This window comes from Polyodon spathula, chromosome 8 (assembly GCF_017654505.1).
Source record: "Polyodon spathula isolate WHYD16114869_AA chromosome 8, ASM1765450v1, whole genome shotgun sequence".
NCBI lineage: Eukaryota > Metazoa > Chordata > Actinopteri > Acipenseriformes > Polyodontidae > Polyodon > Polyodon spathula.
The window spans coordinates 37,839,828-37,859,086 of NC_054541.1; the positions used below are offsets into that span (position 1 = coordinate 37,839,828).

A 19,259-nucleotide genomic window follows, 5' to 3' on the forward strand; every position below is an offset into this window, starting at 1 on the left:
TCCGCACTCCCTCGTCTGTAACATACAGCGCCTCAGCCCAGTTTGGATGGGCTGTAGTTACGACCCTGTGGTGCTGCCCAGCGCAGGTGAGCTGGATGTTTGTCATAACGATGAGACCGATCAGGCTGTACTCTTCCACAGCAGGCTGAAAAACCAGGCGGGACAGGGTGCATGTGGAGGAGCTCCAGGCAAAGGAATTTGGAAGCTGCTGCCATCAGCATTTAAAAAAAAAAAATAACCATCTGGTTCTCTCTTGCCTTTATTTCAATGCATATCATTTAATTAATTAATAGAGAATAAAAACAAACTAAAATAACTACCTAGCCTGTATTTAATCAATCATTTTGTAGTCTCCACAAACTGCCCAGTATCTTTGGCACACAGCTGCCAATGTTAGCTGTTCTAAATAGTACAGTGCATACTATGGGTCAAACCACTGTTTGTGTAGGGTGCATTTATTTATTTGTTTTTATTTTTATTTATTTATTTATTTTTTTTTACACATTGTTAGACTTCTGCCATCTTCTGAATGACTTTCATATGTTTTGGTTTTTTTTGTATTGTATTTTAAAACCATTAAAAACATAGAATAGATGTGTATACACAGAGCAAAATATAATGGGAAGTAACAATGCCACTCACGGATCATTTTAAATTAGCAGTTTTTAAACTATAAATAGCCTGGCTAAACGGCGGTTGGGAGTTCAGTTTGAAGCGACAGACAAGCAAACCAAGTGCGAGAAGGAGAGCGGGTTAGGCGAGGAAGAGAGAGAATGGGCTCGCCTCAAGTTCAGGTGTCGGAGCAGGGCAGAAGCAAAGCAAAGCCGCAGCTCCTCTCACAGCAAAAAGCATAAATACATTAGGAAAAAAAACTCAACAGGCCTAATATTTTATTTAGTTATAAAACAAATGCTGAATAAGATGGCTGTGTTAAAGTGTAGCGCAGCTTTTCTTCAGTTCAGATACTGAATCAAAAGGAGAGACAGAAACAAAACTTAGACTAAAGTTAATTTAGTTTGTACACCGGTACTGTATTTACTGTAGAAATATTGCATGATTTGGGGGACATGCTGTAGGAGCGTTAAATCGACAGCCTTATAGCAAAGGCGCACTGTAGAATGTAAATTTGAAATAGAAAAGGCTATTGGATATAGGATAACTTGAATTTAATATGCCTTTTGATATGCTTGTTTTAAAGGGTCATTTTGTTCAAAGCCTTGTGCAAAATTGATCTTGTAATAGCAGTATATATTTTGGTGACTTGTACAGTTTCCATGAAATTATTCATTGTAAAAAAAAAAAAAAAAAAAAAAGTCCTACCTACCACACAAATTATACTGGTTCTAAAGCCCCACTCAGACCGGATTTAAACTCACCATACACCAACCCTCAGGAGGGCCAAAACAGCAAAGGAAACCTGGTGAAACCACCAAATATGGATTTATCTTTTTAATCTGCAATCTGTGATGCAAGGGAAATTCTTAGGTGGAGTGTTTTACTCTGATCCAAATAAGTTTGTGTATGTCTTTCCAAATACCCCCAAATATACTGTAGCTCCATATTTCAGAGCCTAATATATTACCAATTTTTTTGGTCATTTTTGTATCGTATCAAGCCTCCCTTGCCCCGCTACAATACCAAATCAGAAGGATGGAAGAGGCAGAAGTAAGCTATGCTGATTAATCGTACACACTAAATTACAGGCTTATGTGATTACTCAATTGAGTGGTCTGCATAATAAATCTATTCTTTCTGCATAGTAGCACTTCATGGTGCAGAAAAGGCTTGCTTCTATTTTAAGCCTTATAATGGTTATTACATTAAGCAATCCTTGACCAGATTTTGAACAGACATGATCTGCCGTAAGAAAATCTAGTCTTTCAATAGAACTGTATAGAAAACAATAGGTTACAGATACTGTAGAGGCCACCCCCCCATCAAAATCCACTGGCTTGATCTGCTCCAAGAGGGATATGAAAAAGCAAAATGTATCAAAAAAGAAGTAGAGCCTCCCTTCCCAAGACCTGATATGCCTGTAGTGGGTGGATATAGCTTATTAAATGTTAATTCAATACTCTGTCTAAAACTGCTTTTCGGGTTGGACTACTGCCACACCAACAAGGTTTAGACTGGAGGAAAATTTAACCACCATTTGGTAACAGCTGCACTATGCTTTAGATTTAAAATTGAAATGGTTACAATTTAATATAACAGCAGAACAGTGGTTTAAAAAAAATATCAACTGTTCAATCAAATCCAATATTTTCATGCACATAGTTTTCCTTTTGTAATTGTTCCAGGTTAAAAATACACACACAGCAATACAAGAAAATCTGTTAGAAAATACATACAAATAACATTTGAAATAATTTACTATCCTATTACCATCTAAATCGTTGCAGGAATTCAAGAATGCTGGACTGACCATATGATACCACAGTAAATGTTTCTCTATGCTGTAGCATGGAACTAGTATAGTCCTACATGCTCCAATCCAGAGGATGGATAGTTTTGTAAAGCCATGCCAAACTCTGCTGTAGACCTTCCACAGGGGCTTGATCAAAAGAAGAATGGCATCAAATGTAATTATTTGTAAACAAAACAAAGGATATGTGAGACTTAAACAAAATGGCCCAACAACTTAAATTATAGGGTGGATAAATACAGTATTACTTACCCCAGATATATCAGCAACACGGTGAATGGGTACCTCTTTCTTACTGTGCAGGCCTTTTCCATTCTTTATAGCTCTGTTAAGAAAAATATTACTGTAATTTATATGTAATAAATACACACTAAAAACCAGGCCTAATCATGAAAACATTCCAAAAAGCTTTAATTAAGAAAGGCAATGTTGAAGGACGCGTCTAGCCGTCAGTATTTCAATTTTGTAGAATCAGGTATTACCTTCTAAACAGGAGACCACTCCCAATTTCCACTTCTATAATGCATTTCTAAAAACAATCAATACAGTGCCATTCCACAAAATGTAGTTAAACCCTACGGATGACTTGCATGGTTGTCCTACATTTTTGCCAATTAATGAAGCAATCTGCCCTGTCCAATGACAGTGAAATTTAGACTGCCCCGGGGTCTTAAAGTAATATGACATCAGAAGGGTATGTGGCAATACTCTTGATAGAGAGATTACTCAGAAGAATCGTACACAGCATTTTTAAAGCCATTACCAAGATGTGGGCAAACGATAATTATTAATAAGGTGGCTTGCATACAGTATCTGCTTTTAGAAACAAAGCAAACTGTAACCCATTTTCCTACAACTGCAGATAGAGGATACTGCCATTTACTAACCTCTGTAGAGTACTGTCTGAATGTAAGCTCCATTAAATGTCCCAGAAGAGCTGCGTTTATAGCATTTAAATTACAACATTTTATTTTGGCAGAGAGTTTAGCAGTTCTGTTCCAATCCGATTTACAGTAGCATTTTAAACTGAATTAAATCTTAAGTCTAACTTTGTAATTTAGCCAACTAAAAGCTATGTTAAGTTGGAGATATGACTTGTTTCAAGTCTGCCGTTGCTTAAATTATAAATAGAAGATGCATTTAAAAGTAAATTGAGTACCTATGTAAGTGTCAAAAGCAAAACAGTAAAAATGATCTATTGAGATGGGAAGCTGGGGTTGAGGGGAGGAACAGTTTGGTTTTAATATTATTCTAGACTATTAATATCTCTATCACCCCATTGTTTCTAATTTAATTCAGTGTAAAGTTGGCACAATATATTTCTAATGCATCACAACTAGTGGATGACAGTTTGAACAGAAAGATTTAAACCATGCACTTCTAATATGTTGAAGACCTCAAAAAGGGGACAGTAGCCCCTCCTGACAAAGATACCCCCAGGCAAGGGTCCAGAAGTTATAAATGTCAATAAAATTGTGGGTGGATACATACACCTTTGAAAAGAGTAATCAATACAATATAAGGTAATCGTATTCAATGTAGTTTTAGTCACAATCCTGAATCCATAATTAGTTGGAAAAAATCAATATAAAAAACGGAACTTAGAGAAATAAAAAAAAAAGGCAGACAATTAGCTGAAATGAAATGTATACAACTGGTCGGAAAGTTTGTTCCCACTACCACCCAATTTATTATGTACGATTGACTTGATTTGTCTGGGATGAGGCCACTTTGGACCTTCAATATATTGGGGGGGGGGGGGGTGCTGTAGCACTAAGTTCTGAATATGCAACATTGAATTCAACTAAGAACTGAAAGCATCCCCTGGGGTATAATCAAAAGAAAAAGATTGTCTGTTCTGACCAGACGTTGAAACAATGCAGCAGTGAAAGGGTTCATTTTACTTGAACTAAAAACAGAAATTAAAAATTACTAAACATTAGGGCAATAACTAAAAAAAAAAAAAGTGTACTTCTCTATGCAGCTAAAATTTAGATCACAATTTAAAATTTATATAGGCTAACCCTACAAGTCACTGGCACAAAACATTTAGCAGCACCAACAAAACGCAAAACCCCTGATCGAGCGAGTCACAGAATACAGCTTTGTGCATAGTATGAAGGAGATATGTCAAAGCATTAGGCCTTTATCATTCAAAAACACAAAGTCACTGGACCTTAAATATGAAGACCATCACGGTCAAAGCCAAGGGTGCTGGGAAGTTTCCATAACACTGAAAATACGGAGTCACGAGTTTAAATGGTTATGACAGATTAGCAGTAGGTGCGGCGGTGACTGATTTGCGAACACACACACAAACTCTGCTTAAAATATAGCTGTGTGCACAATTAAGAATCTTAGATGTAACTTGGATTTTTATTGTATTTCTCCCAGCTAATAATTTTATGAATGGTACAACTGCTTCTGGGCTACAAGAAGCAGTTAAACTAGGGAAGCTGCAGGAAATAAAGTAATTTCCACACACTGTATATAATGAAATTAAATAGGCCTTTAAATTTTAGCTCTGCAATGTGTCAAGTTTCTAGGGTAACTCTGTCATATCAGTATTTGACTTCCAGAAAGTTTAGGCACATCTTTCATACATTAATATAAAATCACTTGTTATACAATTTCCATGTTCACTTTTGACAAGTTCATAAACCAATGAAAAGTCAAGGCTTCCAAAATAAGCATTGAATGCAATTTTGGACTGACACCACAAGGTGTCACAATCAATCCCCAAAAACTATTCTGTAGGGCTACTGATTTTCCACGATCACGGAATAACATACAGAATCACAGCATTAGGCACTGGGAACAATTCTGCTTTGCAACGGCACCTTTAAGAAAAAAAAAAAATCAACAACGCAGTTTACCACTATTATTCTCCTATAAAAAAATGGTTTGAAAACTACACTACCCAGAAGCCCAGTGAACGCACTTGTATAAAACATTTTTGTATGTTTATTTGGATCATTGGATAACTAGATGACAGGTGGTTTTGTGGGCATTACACTGATGGACTGTGTGTCTGCTGCAGCGCTGCCTGTTTGTTGTGCGAGTAGAGTGGTTTAAAAAAGCAACTAGCTGCTTTTGTGAGTTCTATTCTGTGGAATAATTTTGGAGTTGTATATACAAAAGTACCTTCAAAAAGAGTCAACCCCCCCCCCCCCCCCCCCCCCCCTAGATTAAAAAAACGTAATTGAATTTATGTACTCAAATATTTAGTTATTAAATGGCAAATCTGTTACACAGTCACCCGCTCCACACATGGAAAGGGCACGTTGGTTGAGGTGAAACCTTTTGTTTTATAACTTATTATTCCTAATTTATCACCAAGTCCTTAATAATACTACGTACTCAGAATGATTTTTAGTTTTGTACTCGTGTTGATATAACATGGCTCTCTACTCTAGCTACTGTAGTAACAGACAATGGTTAAAATTGCAGATTCAACAATGACTGGACCAATAAATACATATTTCTTTTACCAACAGTACCAAACACAAAGCCAGTGTGTTTACTGTGCAATGAATGTGTGTCAGTAAAGGAATACAATATGAAAAGGCATTGTAACAGGGGAGATCTGCATGGATTCTTCAGGCACATTCATAGTGCTGCAGGAAGAGGGCAGCAGCCTTACAATATTCACCTGTCAGTCATGGCAGTGACAGAGAGGTGGGAGAGAGGGTGTGTGGCTCTCCATCCGATTAGCTGATAGGTGGGGGGGGGATTGCTGGCACTATAAAGATAACGCTCTGTGTTCCCTCGGGCTGCCCCCTTTAAGACAAAACAAGCCAGCTGGCGGACGCTGGGCTGCCGGACCAAGCACTGCCGCCGAAACAAAAACAAATAAATGAACCTGAGAAGCATTAACAGGTTAAAAAGAGAGAGAGTGTGGAGACCGGGGAATTCCTGGGCAGACCCCTAACATGTGTAGGTGGAGGGAATACAATAGTGTAGGAGACCCGGGCCGTGAGGATAACGACGGTTGGGGTGACCCTGACGAGGGCAGCATTTTTGTTTTGTAGTTTTATTACTGTGTTTTGTTTTCCCTTTCTCTTTCCCCTTTTGTTTTCATTATTTCAGCACTTGCATGTGCACTCAACCCTGTACCTGGATTGGTAAACCCATGGTCCTGTTTACTGTTGGCAGTATCCAGGCCACGGACAGCAGCGCCCTCTGTAGGCTAAAATAAAGCAGTGCACCAAGAAAATAAAACCGGACACCTGTGCAGTGCTTCCAAATACTCTTACGTCTCCCGTGTCAGTGAATACCCATACCCTTTCACAGGCATTCTGAAACCAAACAAGAGCTTTTGGAAATGCATATCCAGACAGCACAGTAGTTAGAAGCTCAAAAGTGGAAGCGCTGATCTCGTCTTAAGTTATACTATTAATATGTCACATACATTTTAAAATATATGTAATGATACTCCGTTAAATCCTCACACTGTTCAATTACTAAAGTACTATTGATATTGTAAAATGTGTAAGTCTTGTTCAACATATGAACATTAAAGTTATATAAAATTGATTAAATGTACAGAGTAAAATACTCTGGCGTGCCTACTCCTAACTCCTCCCCTCCCCTCCCCCAATCTGGCCCCCTTAAACTTAAAAAAAAAAAAAAAAAAACTAGTTGAAGAGCCCTGCTCTAAAGCATCTGTCCAGTGTATACGAGAAAGACATGCAAGCAGTTTTACAGCAAGTACAGCATAAACCAGTCTGCATTGTTGCAGATGAAACTACAAATGGGAGAGAAGTGTCCTGAACACTAATTTGTAATTATGAAAATTGTACATACTTGTAATAATGCCCCTTGTTTGACTAGTCTGTATATTGCAATGCCAGCAATAATGGTTTACAATGTTTTTTTTTTTTTTTTTGTTTTGTTTTTACAAAAAAACACCTTTATATCTGTTGACTCACCAACAGTACATTGTTACTAGTGGGCTGTTTTAAGAAAAAAATTTCCTGAAAAACTACAGTATATCAGGGACTTAAAAAAAAATGATTTAAAAAAATAGATTTTATGTAAACATTTTATGTTGAAATTACATTGTTAATTCTTAATAAACTGGTAAAAACGGAATTGGTCATTTTGAAAAAAGGAAATTGCCGTTCAAGAATGGAAAGAAGAGCTAATTCAGATTCAGTATTATTCTTTGCTTAGTATTGTTCATTTTTGACATTTACATATTGGGCTAGCCTTAGAACCTTGGTACTAATTTCCTGGAAGGCTATTGTATGGATCACAATAAAAAAAAAAAACATACAGGAACTCTCAAATATATGGCATTCTTTCATACTGTTAAATATTGTTTGCATATTTATTCCATAGTAGCAGAATAAATCACTAACTGTTGTGAGCTGGTAATTCACACCTCTGCAACCACAACACTAACCGAGTACTCAAAATAAACCCACATAAATAGGAACTGGGTTTCTGATCACTTCCTCTTTGACAATTTGATTTCTCATTAGTACTTGAGTGTTACATCAGTTTATGATGAAAATAAAATTAGTGGAATAAGTAATATGTTATATATAAACGCTGGCTAAAAAAAAAAAAAAAAAAAAAAAAATCTAAAACTAGGATGGTATGTAAGTCAGGGTTTCTAAAGGACATTAAAAGGAGTCTTCAACTGAACTGTTATGTTAAAATGGGTTACTGCTTATTAAATGTTAAGTGGAATCAACTATATTTGGAGTCATACAGTACTTGTGCACCAACATCCAGCCACCAGACTATTTAGCAACAATAACACGCAACTGAAAACAGCAATTGCTCTCAAGTACTTTTAGGGTTATGTAATGATCATTGTAGTCTATATACAGTAACAGTAGTGGGGTACTCTGCCCAAAATGGTTAATTATATACTGACAGGGATGGAAATAAACCTGGAAAGGGCAAAACAGAGCTTTTTCTACAAGCTTGATTAGCCCCAGTGTATAGGTAACAAGCTTAGGTGTGTCTTGATCAACTCACAGTAGTGCTATGCAATGGGTCTTATTTCCATTGCAGACTAAAACTAGTAGTAGTTTGCAGCATCGAAAGACAAGCAATTTCTAAAAAAAATTACAAAATGCACTGGATTAATTACACACACGTGCTCACACAAGTTGCCAGGATAATTAAAATTGCATTTAAAAGACTCTGAATTAACTAGTGTTACTACTAACAATTAAAATTGGACTGTTTAATTGTTGTAATAAAACCAACCAATAGAAGATCTGCATTTTCTCCACGGCAGTCCAATCATAAGTGAGCGGAGGCGAGAAACATTTGAAGGTATTCTTTGTCTCAGCGGATGGTCTTGAGTAAGTTTTGTGGTGGGCAGTTTGATTCTTTTCACCGACTCAATTCAGTTTGGTGAGTCGATTCAAAAGGATTCGTTTGATTCCCTGATCACAAGTTTAAAATTTCAGGTCACCACCAGAATGGAAAAACGTAACAATCACAGTAGTCACACGACAGAGTTTGAATTCATTTTTTATAAATACAACACAAAATACAAATCAATATTACTTCTGCATTAAATCTAACAAACAACAAAAAAAAACCCAAAAAACCCAAAACTGTTTGCGATTTGAAACAATCTCACCATTGTTATGGGCTTTACAGTAAGGAGTCTAATATACTTAGATTTACTGCAATATGAACTATCTGGTAAACATACAAATTATCTGAAGCAAAACCGTTCACCCTCTGCACACGACAACATAGCACATATGGTTCAGTTTCATAACTCAGAGTTGAGACAAGCAGTTTCCTTGTTACAACAAATCAGACGGACTCGATATAATGCATCGTTCACAAATTGCACATCACTACAATGTGAGAGTCAAAGATCTGCCCTGGTTTTGCAGCTGTCCAATCATGAGTAAGCAGTGGTGGGCCTTAAGCGGTGTAACAATGGCTGAATTTTGCATGATATTGCTTACTAGAGCGTTAGAGAATTATATTGAGAACATCCAAGTAATATTTCAATGTATTTTTTACAAATAATGTCAGACAATGGAGGCACTGCAATCTATTTGGTTATGAAGCAAATTTCATGAAGAACATTCTCAGGAAAAAAAAAATTGAGATTTTTAAAAATAATAAAAAGGGAGGTATATACACCACAAATACCTGAACCGACACAGGAAGGGAAGGGATATGCTCGCTATTTCCAAAATTTTACTTAAAAAGGTATCTGTGGCTTACCGTTAGCTTCCAACTAAACATAATACTACTGGATGCAGCACTGGCTACAGCAATCTAAGGATATCTAACAAAGTCAGCACAAAACATGAGTGTTCCTAAAGTCACTCGCGAGCCACTGTAACACACAACTTTTAGACAACCCAGGATTTGTTAAAATGGCTAAACAGAGCCATAGGGATACAATACGTCATAATGAGCAAGCAAGGTCTGGCTTTCAGAGGGTACGACGAATAGGAGGCAAATATGGAATCACTTTCTCTAATTTCTGACTACAGCAGCATGTTAAGCAAATCACTTGTCAATGCCACAGTATTCTCGGATACAAGATTCATAATGACAGTCTCTTTCGGTGTCTCGGGTTTTGCTAGATGCAATAAAAAAGTGGAAGTACATGAAGCCAAGTACGTAGCTGTAATGGCTCGAAAGAACGGTTATTCTGTGAAAATAATAAAGGCTTTTAAAAAGGCTAAATTCCCACTGGGCTTTTTATTTTTAAAAATTCTGTTGATTTCAAAGTATTGCTATGTAGGACAGCCGCTATAAGATCATTACCTTTATTAAAAATGTGGACAGCTTAATCTACTGATTAATCAACTAATGCCCCTAGATTAACCAATCAAATTTTAATCGAGTGACAGCCCTTGTTATTACATATACTATTGTGTTCCCCCTCACACAACAGCTTGATAAATAAGGACCAACATGTTTAATACAAATACTGTAACTAAACAGGACAAAAGTCTGCACGGCCTACATAGATACACACAAAACTTCATTAAAACCATATCTTGTAAAGATTTTAGTCTTGTCCAATTCTTGTATTCCCTACAAAACAAGCTTTTCTATCCCATTATTACAGTAATATTCTATTTGGAAGAACATATACGAGGGATTTACAGTATACATTTAGTTTTGTTTGAATTATTAAAATGTCATCTTAGGATGGTGGTAACCCCAAAGTTACAACGTGATGTCTACTTCCAGCTGAAAATGTAACTAAGACTGGTTTAGATCTTTGATGCAATATAAATCTGTTCACTAACTGTACAGAAATTGATGGATCCTATTTTTCAGCCCAGCATGTCAGAGAAAATGTAGTTTGTTATGTTCCACAACCATTTAAGATTCTTACCTGGCTTCAGCAGCAAGCAGTTCATCATAGTGGGATGACCTCTGATCATCATCTTGCCTGTACCGTATCACTGTGGCCAGCCCTTTACTGACAAGTGCTTCTGCGATGTTACTGGAATTAAATAATAAATAGATAAGGAAATGCACAAACTGTTTTTTTAAACTTTGATACAGGTAAATGTACTTAACTGAATGGATTACATATTCAGAGCATGAAGTAAATTTGTAAGTGTCTGTGGGGTGTGGGGTCAAGCCACTCAAGTGTTGAATTTTTTTATAGGCTCACTGGAGTGAGTTTTTTTTTCTTTTTTTAATTTTTCATATTTACACTCCTCACATCGATACATTTGTTCATAGGCCTATTAGCAATTTATTACACAATGAAAATATGTAAACAACTATTTCTTACCGTCCCGAAAAAAAAAAACCTGAGAGAGAAAGGTATACATCATATCCGAATAAACACGTGGTGAGGGAGAAGGCATTGAGGAAAATGTAGGTCAGTGATCCTTGTCACGTAGGCTGGATGACTTCTGTCTTGTGATATTTTCTATAAGCTGCGAGATGAGACAGTGCCTGATCTTGCTGAAAGGGATCGTTTAAGATGTAGTTTTGTGGAGGATGAAGGCGATCAACACGGCCATGTCAAGCAAGTGGAACAATAACTTTTTGTACACTTGAGAGACTTTGTTGCACAATCGACAAAACTAAGTCTTCGCTGGATGCTTGTAACTTGATGTTGAATATTCAGTAGAAGAATTTCAATTGGAATTCAATATAATTTCTTGTACTTCTTTCCCACTGAGCATTTTTCACCTTTTTCCAGACATTGTTGACGTTTTGTGACTGGGTTTGTTGTGTGTAATTCCGTAAATATCTAGCAGATGGCGCAAGAGACCACTAGCGTAACAATATCACATCAGGAGTTTTGTAGAGTCGTTAATTCAAGTTCAAAGCTCAAAATTTCCAAAACGTACCGGTACGTTCGTACTCACTGGGGATAATTATTTCAATGACGTACCAGTAAGTTCGTACTACTCAAAGGATTAATATAGGGTTGCATGAGCAAAAACAGACAGTGACTGTTGACTGTGTTTAAGGTAATATTCCACAAACACTGACTTGAGTTTTCAGACAGGATGGAGAAAAAAATAAAAATAATTCCCTTGGGTTGAAAAACTTCCCTGTAAGACTGGACATAACTTTCGTTCTGAGTGGGTTCAGCAATATGCAAAACAAATTTGAAACAACCCTCAAGGTCATAACAGAACAAATTATCAAGGTACTGGAACTCTCTTTTGTTTATCTTTTATACAAGTTAGTTTCACTCCACCTTTTTTGCAGAATACAGTACAACCAACTGATTAGTTAGTTTAGTTAAATACATAAACAAATACAATTTAAATAAATAAATAAATTAAAAAAAAACACAAAAAAACTTACATTCCACCAATGGTGACTGTCGAACATGTGCGCTCTGGAAATGAAGGTGTGGTACCTGCATCAGTGACAGTGGTTGCTGCTCTGATGTAATCCACTGTGACATTGACCTAGAACAAAAAAATAAATACATTTAAAAAAAGGAAAAACACAGCAACAGATTGAAAAACACAAATCACTAAATCAACATGTTTTTGGTAATATTTTCTGCGATAGTTTTTAAACAAGCACAGTTGATTACTGTAAACTGGTTTCATTTAAACATTTCAGTAACACACTGCAACTATGCCTATTCAATTTTGTGAAAGGAAATGGAGTAAAATACAGTGTATGAAGACTATCCCAAGTGATGCAGAAAAGGGTTTGGTTGCAAGTATATGAAAGGAAAAAAAAAAAAAAAAAAAAAAAAAAAAAAAAACACATCTTGCAAAAGTCTTGATTCCTAGGGCTTATTTCACATATCTTCATTCTAACTTCACTTTCAATTCATAGTCCATCTCTATCTGTCCTATCTGCGTATATTCCAAAATTAGTTTTGTTCATGAAATTGATATAGTAGGTGATAATAAATGGATAAGTAGAAACAGAATGGCACACTAATAAGAGTATAAGACCATTAGGTAATGATCAAGTGGATATACATTTATAATAAGCAGATTGAGCCAAGTAATTTAGCTGCATCACCACTTTTTATGTATTTCTTTAATATCAGCAGTAACCTGATTCAAATGTTGGAAAGCCCTTTTTACATATTTAAAAAAAAAAAAAAGACACAGAAGCTCAATTTAAAATGAAGATTTTCAGCATTTTAATCCACAGCCCCACATTATTCTTAATCTGGGAAAGCGAGTTTCTCTACAGGCGAGTTTCCAAGGTCAGTGGCAGTCAGTGTGAATCAAATCAGTCTAACAGTAGATCTCCCTAGAGGAGGCATGTCCACAAGAAGAATGCCACAACACAGAGATTGTTTATGACTTTGTACAGCAAACACACTCAATGTCACCCTCGACTCACAATTTCAGCTAGCACTTTAGAATTAAATAAGGAGGATAATTTTCCTTTTAAAGAAGAAGCCATGACATTACTGATGACGTTAACTTTTAAACCTGTATAATACCCACAAGTCTTGATCTGTGTGCAAGTGACCAATAACTACCTAAATATTTTGTGGATGTCTTCACCACAAACCAACACTGGAACAAACTTGTCTCCGCCCCTTTTTTAAAAATGAATTTCTTAGCGAGACTGTCTGCTTAAAGCGGATTCTGATCAACTGTGCAACACACAATTTAAACTTGGGACGGTAACTTAATTTAGATAATCAAATCCAGCAGGAGCAGACACAATAGTCATCAGAAATGATGTCTCTCAATAGGTTTATGAATTGAGAATAAAAATAAAGACATGAAATTTAATTAAAGTGAAATTGTTTGTATTTCATTTGCATTAGGTGGCCACATTTGACAGATGCTGCCTATCACATGGATCTGGAAGCTCATTACATTGTGACAGGATGTGCAAGATAGGCATTCAATAAAAAAAGGGCTGAACACAACTTTTTAAATTCCAATGCAGTGTGTGTCACTCAAAGCTGTTGTTCAAAGACATTCCTATTCTCACTGTTGGGGTTCTAAAGTTCTGTAATACTAAAAAAGTAGATTACTACCATTTTTCATATTGACAGCTTATATTGTACAAAGGAACGGGATCAAACAGGGTAAATTTAATTTAATTTAATTTAAAACAATGTCTTTTTTTACTTGCAGTGTTGTTTTTGATTGCATACAAGAATGACTGATATTCTGACAACTATGGGGGCAGCAAAAAATTCAGATCAAACTGACAAATAATTTACATGCAACGATATCTGGGCTTGTTCCACTTTAGCAAAAGGAACACAAGTCTAAGTATTTCCCTATTGCTGTATTTTTCAATACCTTAAATATTAACTTACCAGTATATTATAGTGATACTTACCAAGTCTAAACGAGAAAGTATAGAGGTAATCTGCCTACCTGTCAACTGCAGATACTAAACATGTTAATTAAATACATAAAACTTACCTTTTTACCAGTCAGTTTCTTTCTCAAGAACTCTCTGGCCTCAAACATGTATGGGATGTCATACAGAGGACGGAATCTCTTGTCTTTGTCCTTGTTCTTTTCCTAAAATAATTGAAAAAAGATGGTCAGGAAACAAAGATGTTCTGACTTATTACTTGGATATATACTTAGATCAGTGTTATTATCCCTTGTGTGTAATAAAGAAAGAACCAATTCAACTGACAGTGTATTACCACACTGTCTTTACCCAGTTAACAGAAAGATAAATCTCCATGCAAGAAACTGCCTTTGTTAAGGACATTAGATTGTTGATCATATAAACCCCACAAGAGTTAATTTGATCATTCTTAAACAAGATATATATATAATCTATATTATATATATATATAATATATATATCTTATATATATATCTATATATATATATCGATAAAGCATTGAGTTAGTCTTCAGGAATAGCAGGGCTTAATTTGGCAGAAAAAAGAAAACATGTTGTTTGTTTGTTTAAAATGCCCATTACTCTTATAAATCAGCAATTTATTTTATTATTGGGGGGGTTGAATGTACATTAAATGTTTGCTTCTTGATTTGACCCATCCATCTTCCTGCGACCAGGAGGCAATTGTCTGACCCTCACTAAAACGGACATGACAAACAGCAGTGTCATTTGGCAAAAATGGAAAAGGACAGATCCTGTCATTTGAAAATTTCTGGATAGGAGCAGAGAACAACTAAAACAGGATGAGAACTGAACTTCAAATCAACAAAGCTAATGCCCAAAATGAAAGTAAAGAATGCATGTAGGAGTTTATGGGCAAAGTTAGCCACATTCGTCTAATCAGGCTTGCAGCAGGTCATCCAGGGAGACCAGTACAGTGCTTTAACAGTGCCAGCCATTTCCTGCACATGATCTATGCCCACTTTCATTCCAGGTATATCCTTAATTTAGTAATCAAAGTGTCATATTAAAAAAATAAATAAATAAAATATTATTATTTTAACTGACCTCAGGAAAACACGCAAGGTGTTCTACGTTCTGTTTCTCTCCTATCACAAGCAGTAGCTGCCAGCATATAGACTATGTATATATTTCACATATGTTGATGTAAGATTTACATATGTACATTACTGTCATTAAAACTTATAGCAGCAGTTTAACAGATTTTAAACAAAAAAGCAAATTACAAAACTGACAGGAAGTAATGAAAAAAGTAACGTATTATACTAAAGAAAGTTCATAGGCTACAAACTGCACCATCCATTTTATTTGTTAATTATAAGTGAAGCGTTATGTTTATTTAGACATTTACCAGTAAATATTGATTGCCAATATTCAAAGTTTTACCGTAACATAGATGTTCAACATAACTTGGTAACATAATATTTATTTAAATGTGCAGTGAAATTTTAGTATGCGTCTAAGAACAAAAAGTTAGCGTACAGCCCTGATGTTGGCTGCAACCAAAATAAGACGCAACTGATCTTTACATTGAGAGCAAAGCAGAAGAACCCGTGTCCAAAACTAGTAGTAGGTGTATAAGAGTTAAAGAAAAAAAATAAATAAAAAAAATCTAAAAACATACAAAATAAGGCAAAAGGGAAAGCAGCTTCACTCAATGGAACACTACAAAAAAAAAAGAATGTCCGACAGGCCTTCAAACAAGTAATTTATGCAGTGGTAGCTTTTGTTTATTCCAGCTAGAAAAAAATATAGCCTATATATAGTTTGTTAGGCTGCCAACTATTTGCTATGAGTGTATGCTGTTTGAAAAGAAGAATTTTTTTTGAAACTGCTGCAATAAAATAGGTTCTGTGCGATTCTTGCACATATGATGCCTTTTGGATTATGTCTTATATGGGAGAGTAAATCATTGTAATAGCATGGCTCAATCAATTTGGCTAATACGTCTAGAATTTGGCGAATTGTAAGTGAGGGGGGCGGGAAATAAGCTATTATGGGGCTAAAATGAGCCCTAGATAGGTACCTTTAAAAACAGTAGGAAAAAAAAAAATGTCAAGTGTATCAACTTTGAAGCTGTTATTTTGTTTGCAAGCACAGCTATAGTGCACAGCATTTCACCTCTGTGTATATCGATATATTCTGCTTACGTGGAATTTCCTGCACCATTACTCAATTCTCAAAACAATCGCCTTGCATGCAGTATGCTAAACTACTGTACGGTAGAACAATGACTTTCTGCTCAGCTTTGTAACTCCATTATTTCAAAATTCCCTTAAGGCCACGGCTTCTAGGAATTTCAGGGAGCCAAAGGATCTGAAAACATTGAGCAAATTACCCTGTGAAGATACTAACTCCTGAAAAGTCAAGTTAGGTCTGAAGTCAGAAAAGTGAACAAACATAACTTAATGTTGAAAGCTACAGTGTAGGCTTAATTTAGCTCAGCAGCCATTCTAGGTCTGTACCATGTTTGAATTTAAAGAAGCAGTTTTTAAAATGACTATATAAAAGTTTTATTTACACACACACATTATATTATATATATATATATATATATATAGATAGAGATAGAGAGAGAGAGAGAGAGAGAGAGAGAGAGAGAGAGAGAGAGAGAGAGAGGAGAGAGAGAGAGAGAGAGAGAGAGAGTACTTTTAGGCAGGTGTGAAAAAATGCTGTAAAGTAAGAATGCTTTCAAAAATAGAGATGTTAATAGTTTATATTTATCAATTAACAAAATGCAAAGTGAGTGAACAGAAGAAAAATCTACATCAAATCAATATTTGGTGCGACTACCCTTTGCCTTCAAAACAGCATCAATTCTTCTAGGTACACTTTAAGGAACTCAGCAGGCAGGTTAGCCCAAACATCTTGGAGAACTAACCACAGTTCTTCTGTGGATTCAGGCAGCCTCAGTTGCTTCTCTCTCCATGTAATCCCAGACAGACTCGATGATGTTAAGATCAGGGCTCTGTGGGGGCCATACCATCACTTCCAGGACTCCTTGTTCTTCTTTACGCTGAAGATAGTTCTTAATGACTTTTGCTGCATGTTTGGGGTCGTTGTCATGCTACAGAATAAATTTGGGGCCAATCAGATGCCTCCCTGATGGTATTGCATGATGGATAAGTATCTGCCTGTACTTCTCAGCATTGAGGAGACCATTAATTCTGACCAAATCCCCAACTCCATTTGCAGAAATACAGCCCCAAACTTGCAAGGAACCTCCACCATGCTTCACTGTTGCCTGCAGACACTCATTCGTGTACCGCTCTCCAGCCCTTCGGCGAACAAACTGCCTTCTGCTACAGCCAAATATTTCAAATTTTGACTCATCAGTCCAGAGCACCTGCTGCCATTTTTCTGCACCCCAGTTCCTGCGTTTGTGTATAGTTGAGTCGCTTGGCCTTGTTTTCACGTCAGAGGTATGGCTTTTTGGCCTCAAGTCTTCCATGGAGGCCACTTCGGACCAGACTTCTCTGGACAGTAGATGGGTGTACCAGGGTCCCACTGTTTTCTGCCAATTCTGAGCTGATGGCACTGCTGGACATCTTCCAATTGCGAAGGGAAGTAAGCATGATGTGTCTTTCATCTGCTGCAGTAAGTTTCCTTGGCCGACCACTGCGTCTACGGTCCTCAACATTGCCCGTTTCTTTGTGCTTCTTCAAAAGAGCTTGGACAGCACATCTGGAAACCCCTGTCTGCCTTGAAATTTCTGCCTGGGAGAGACCTTGCTGATGCAGTATAACTACCTTGTGTCTTGTTGCTGTGCTCAGTCTTGCCATGGTGTATGACTTTTGACAGTAAATGGTCTTCAGCAACCTTACCTTGTTATCCGAGTGTGGCTGTTCCTCACCCAGTTTTATTCCTCCTACACAGCTGTTTCTGTTTGTTAATGATTGTGTTTCAACCTACATATTGAATTGATGATCATTAGCACCTGTTTGGTATAATTGTTTAATCATACACCTGACTATATGCCTACAAAATCCCTGACTTTGTGCAAGTGTACCTAGAAGAATTGATGCTGTTTTGAAGGCAAAGGGTGGTCACACCAAATATGGATTTGATTTAGATTTGTCTTCTGTTCACTCACTTTGCATTTTGTTAATTGATAAATATAATCTATTAACATGTCTATTTTTGAAAGCATTCTTACTTTACAGCATTTTTTCACACCTGCCTAAAACTTTTGCACACTACTGTATATATATATATATATATATATATATATATATAATATATATACAGCCCATATATTACTGATGGCATTACAGGGTTATATTACTAACGCGACTGTACCCTAATTTCTTATTCGATTATCGTATAGGCATTTATCAACGTCAAATCAATGCATTGATGTTGTATTTTTCAAAATAAGGTTTTTTTTTTTTTTTTTTTTTTTTTTTTTTTTTTTTTTTTTTAAAAAGATCCAAATAACTAAAAAAACTGTTGTGCATAATAGTTAAACAAAATAGGCATAACCTGCATTCAAATTAGAACATTTCTATTTTTTATAAAATCGGATATACAAAAGGACTTCAGTTTAACTGAAGAGAATATGCGTGTGTCCATATCAAAATGGACTTAACACTGAAATACTCTATTTTAACAGAAGTTATGTCTGTCTGAACTATGGTGTTCATTACTGTTAACATGTTATGTCCAAAAGCAAAACCTTTAAATTAAACTCAAATGTAACGGTCTCAAATTCAGCTTCATTTTAAAGAATATTCCCATATAATCCAAACACAATTTTAAAGAATATTCCCATATAATCCAAACACAATATTCTGAAACAAAATTAAAAAATACACACTAATTTTATATATATTATATAATCTCTCTCTGGAAAAAATTGAGACCACTGCAAATTTTTCTTAAATCAGCATCTCTACATGTATGGCAGCCATTCCATCCCAGTGTCTGTTGAAATCCAACACAGGCACACCTCATTCTACTGAATGAGGTACTGATTAGAGGATCACCTGAACCAAATCTTATTTATCGTGGAAAAGTATAAAAACCACTCC

At 36.0% G+C, this 19,259-nt stretch overlaps 1 protein-coding gene across 1 annotated transcript in view; it reads right to left on the bottom strand.

Annotated features, from left to right (window-relative positions):
- LOC121319906 (staphylococcal nuclease domain-containing protein 1-like) overlaps window positions 1-19,259 on the bottom strand; it is a 203,609-nt gene that overhangs the window by 152,668 nt on the left and 31,682 nt on the right. Inside the window, exons 11-14 of the mRNA XM_041257852.1 lie at window positions 14,272-14,373; window positions 12,212-12,318; window positions 10,770-10,880; window positions 2,678-2,750 (exon numbers count right to left, since the gene is read on the bottom strand). Coding sequence (XP_041113786.1) covers window positions 2,678-2,750; window positions 10,770-10,880; window positions 12,212-12,318; window positions 14,272-14,373 — 393 coding nt within the window. The remainder of the gene's footprint in view (window positions 1-2,677; window positions 2,751-10,769; window positions 10,881-12,211; window positions 12,319-14,271; window positions 14,374-19,259) is intronic.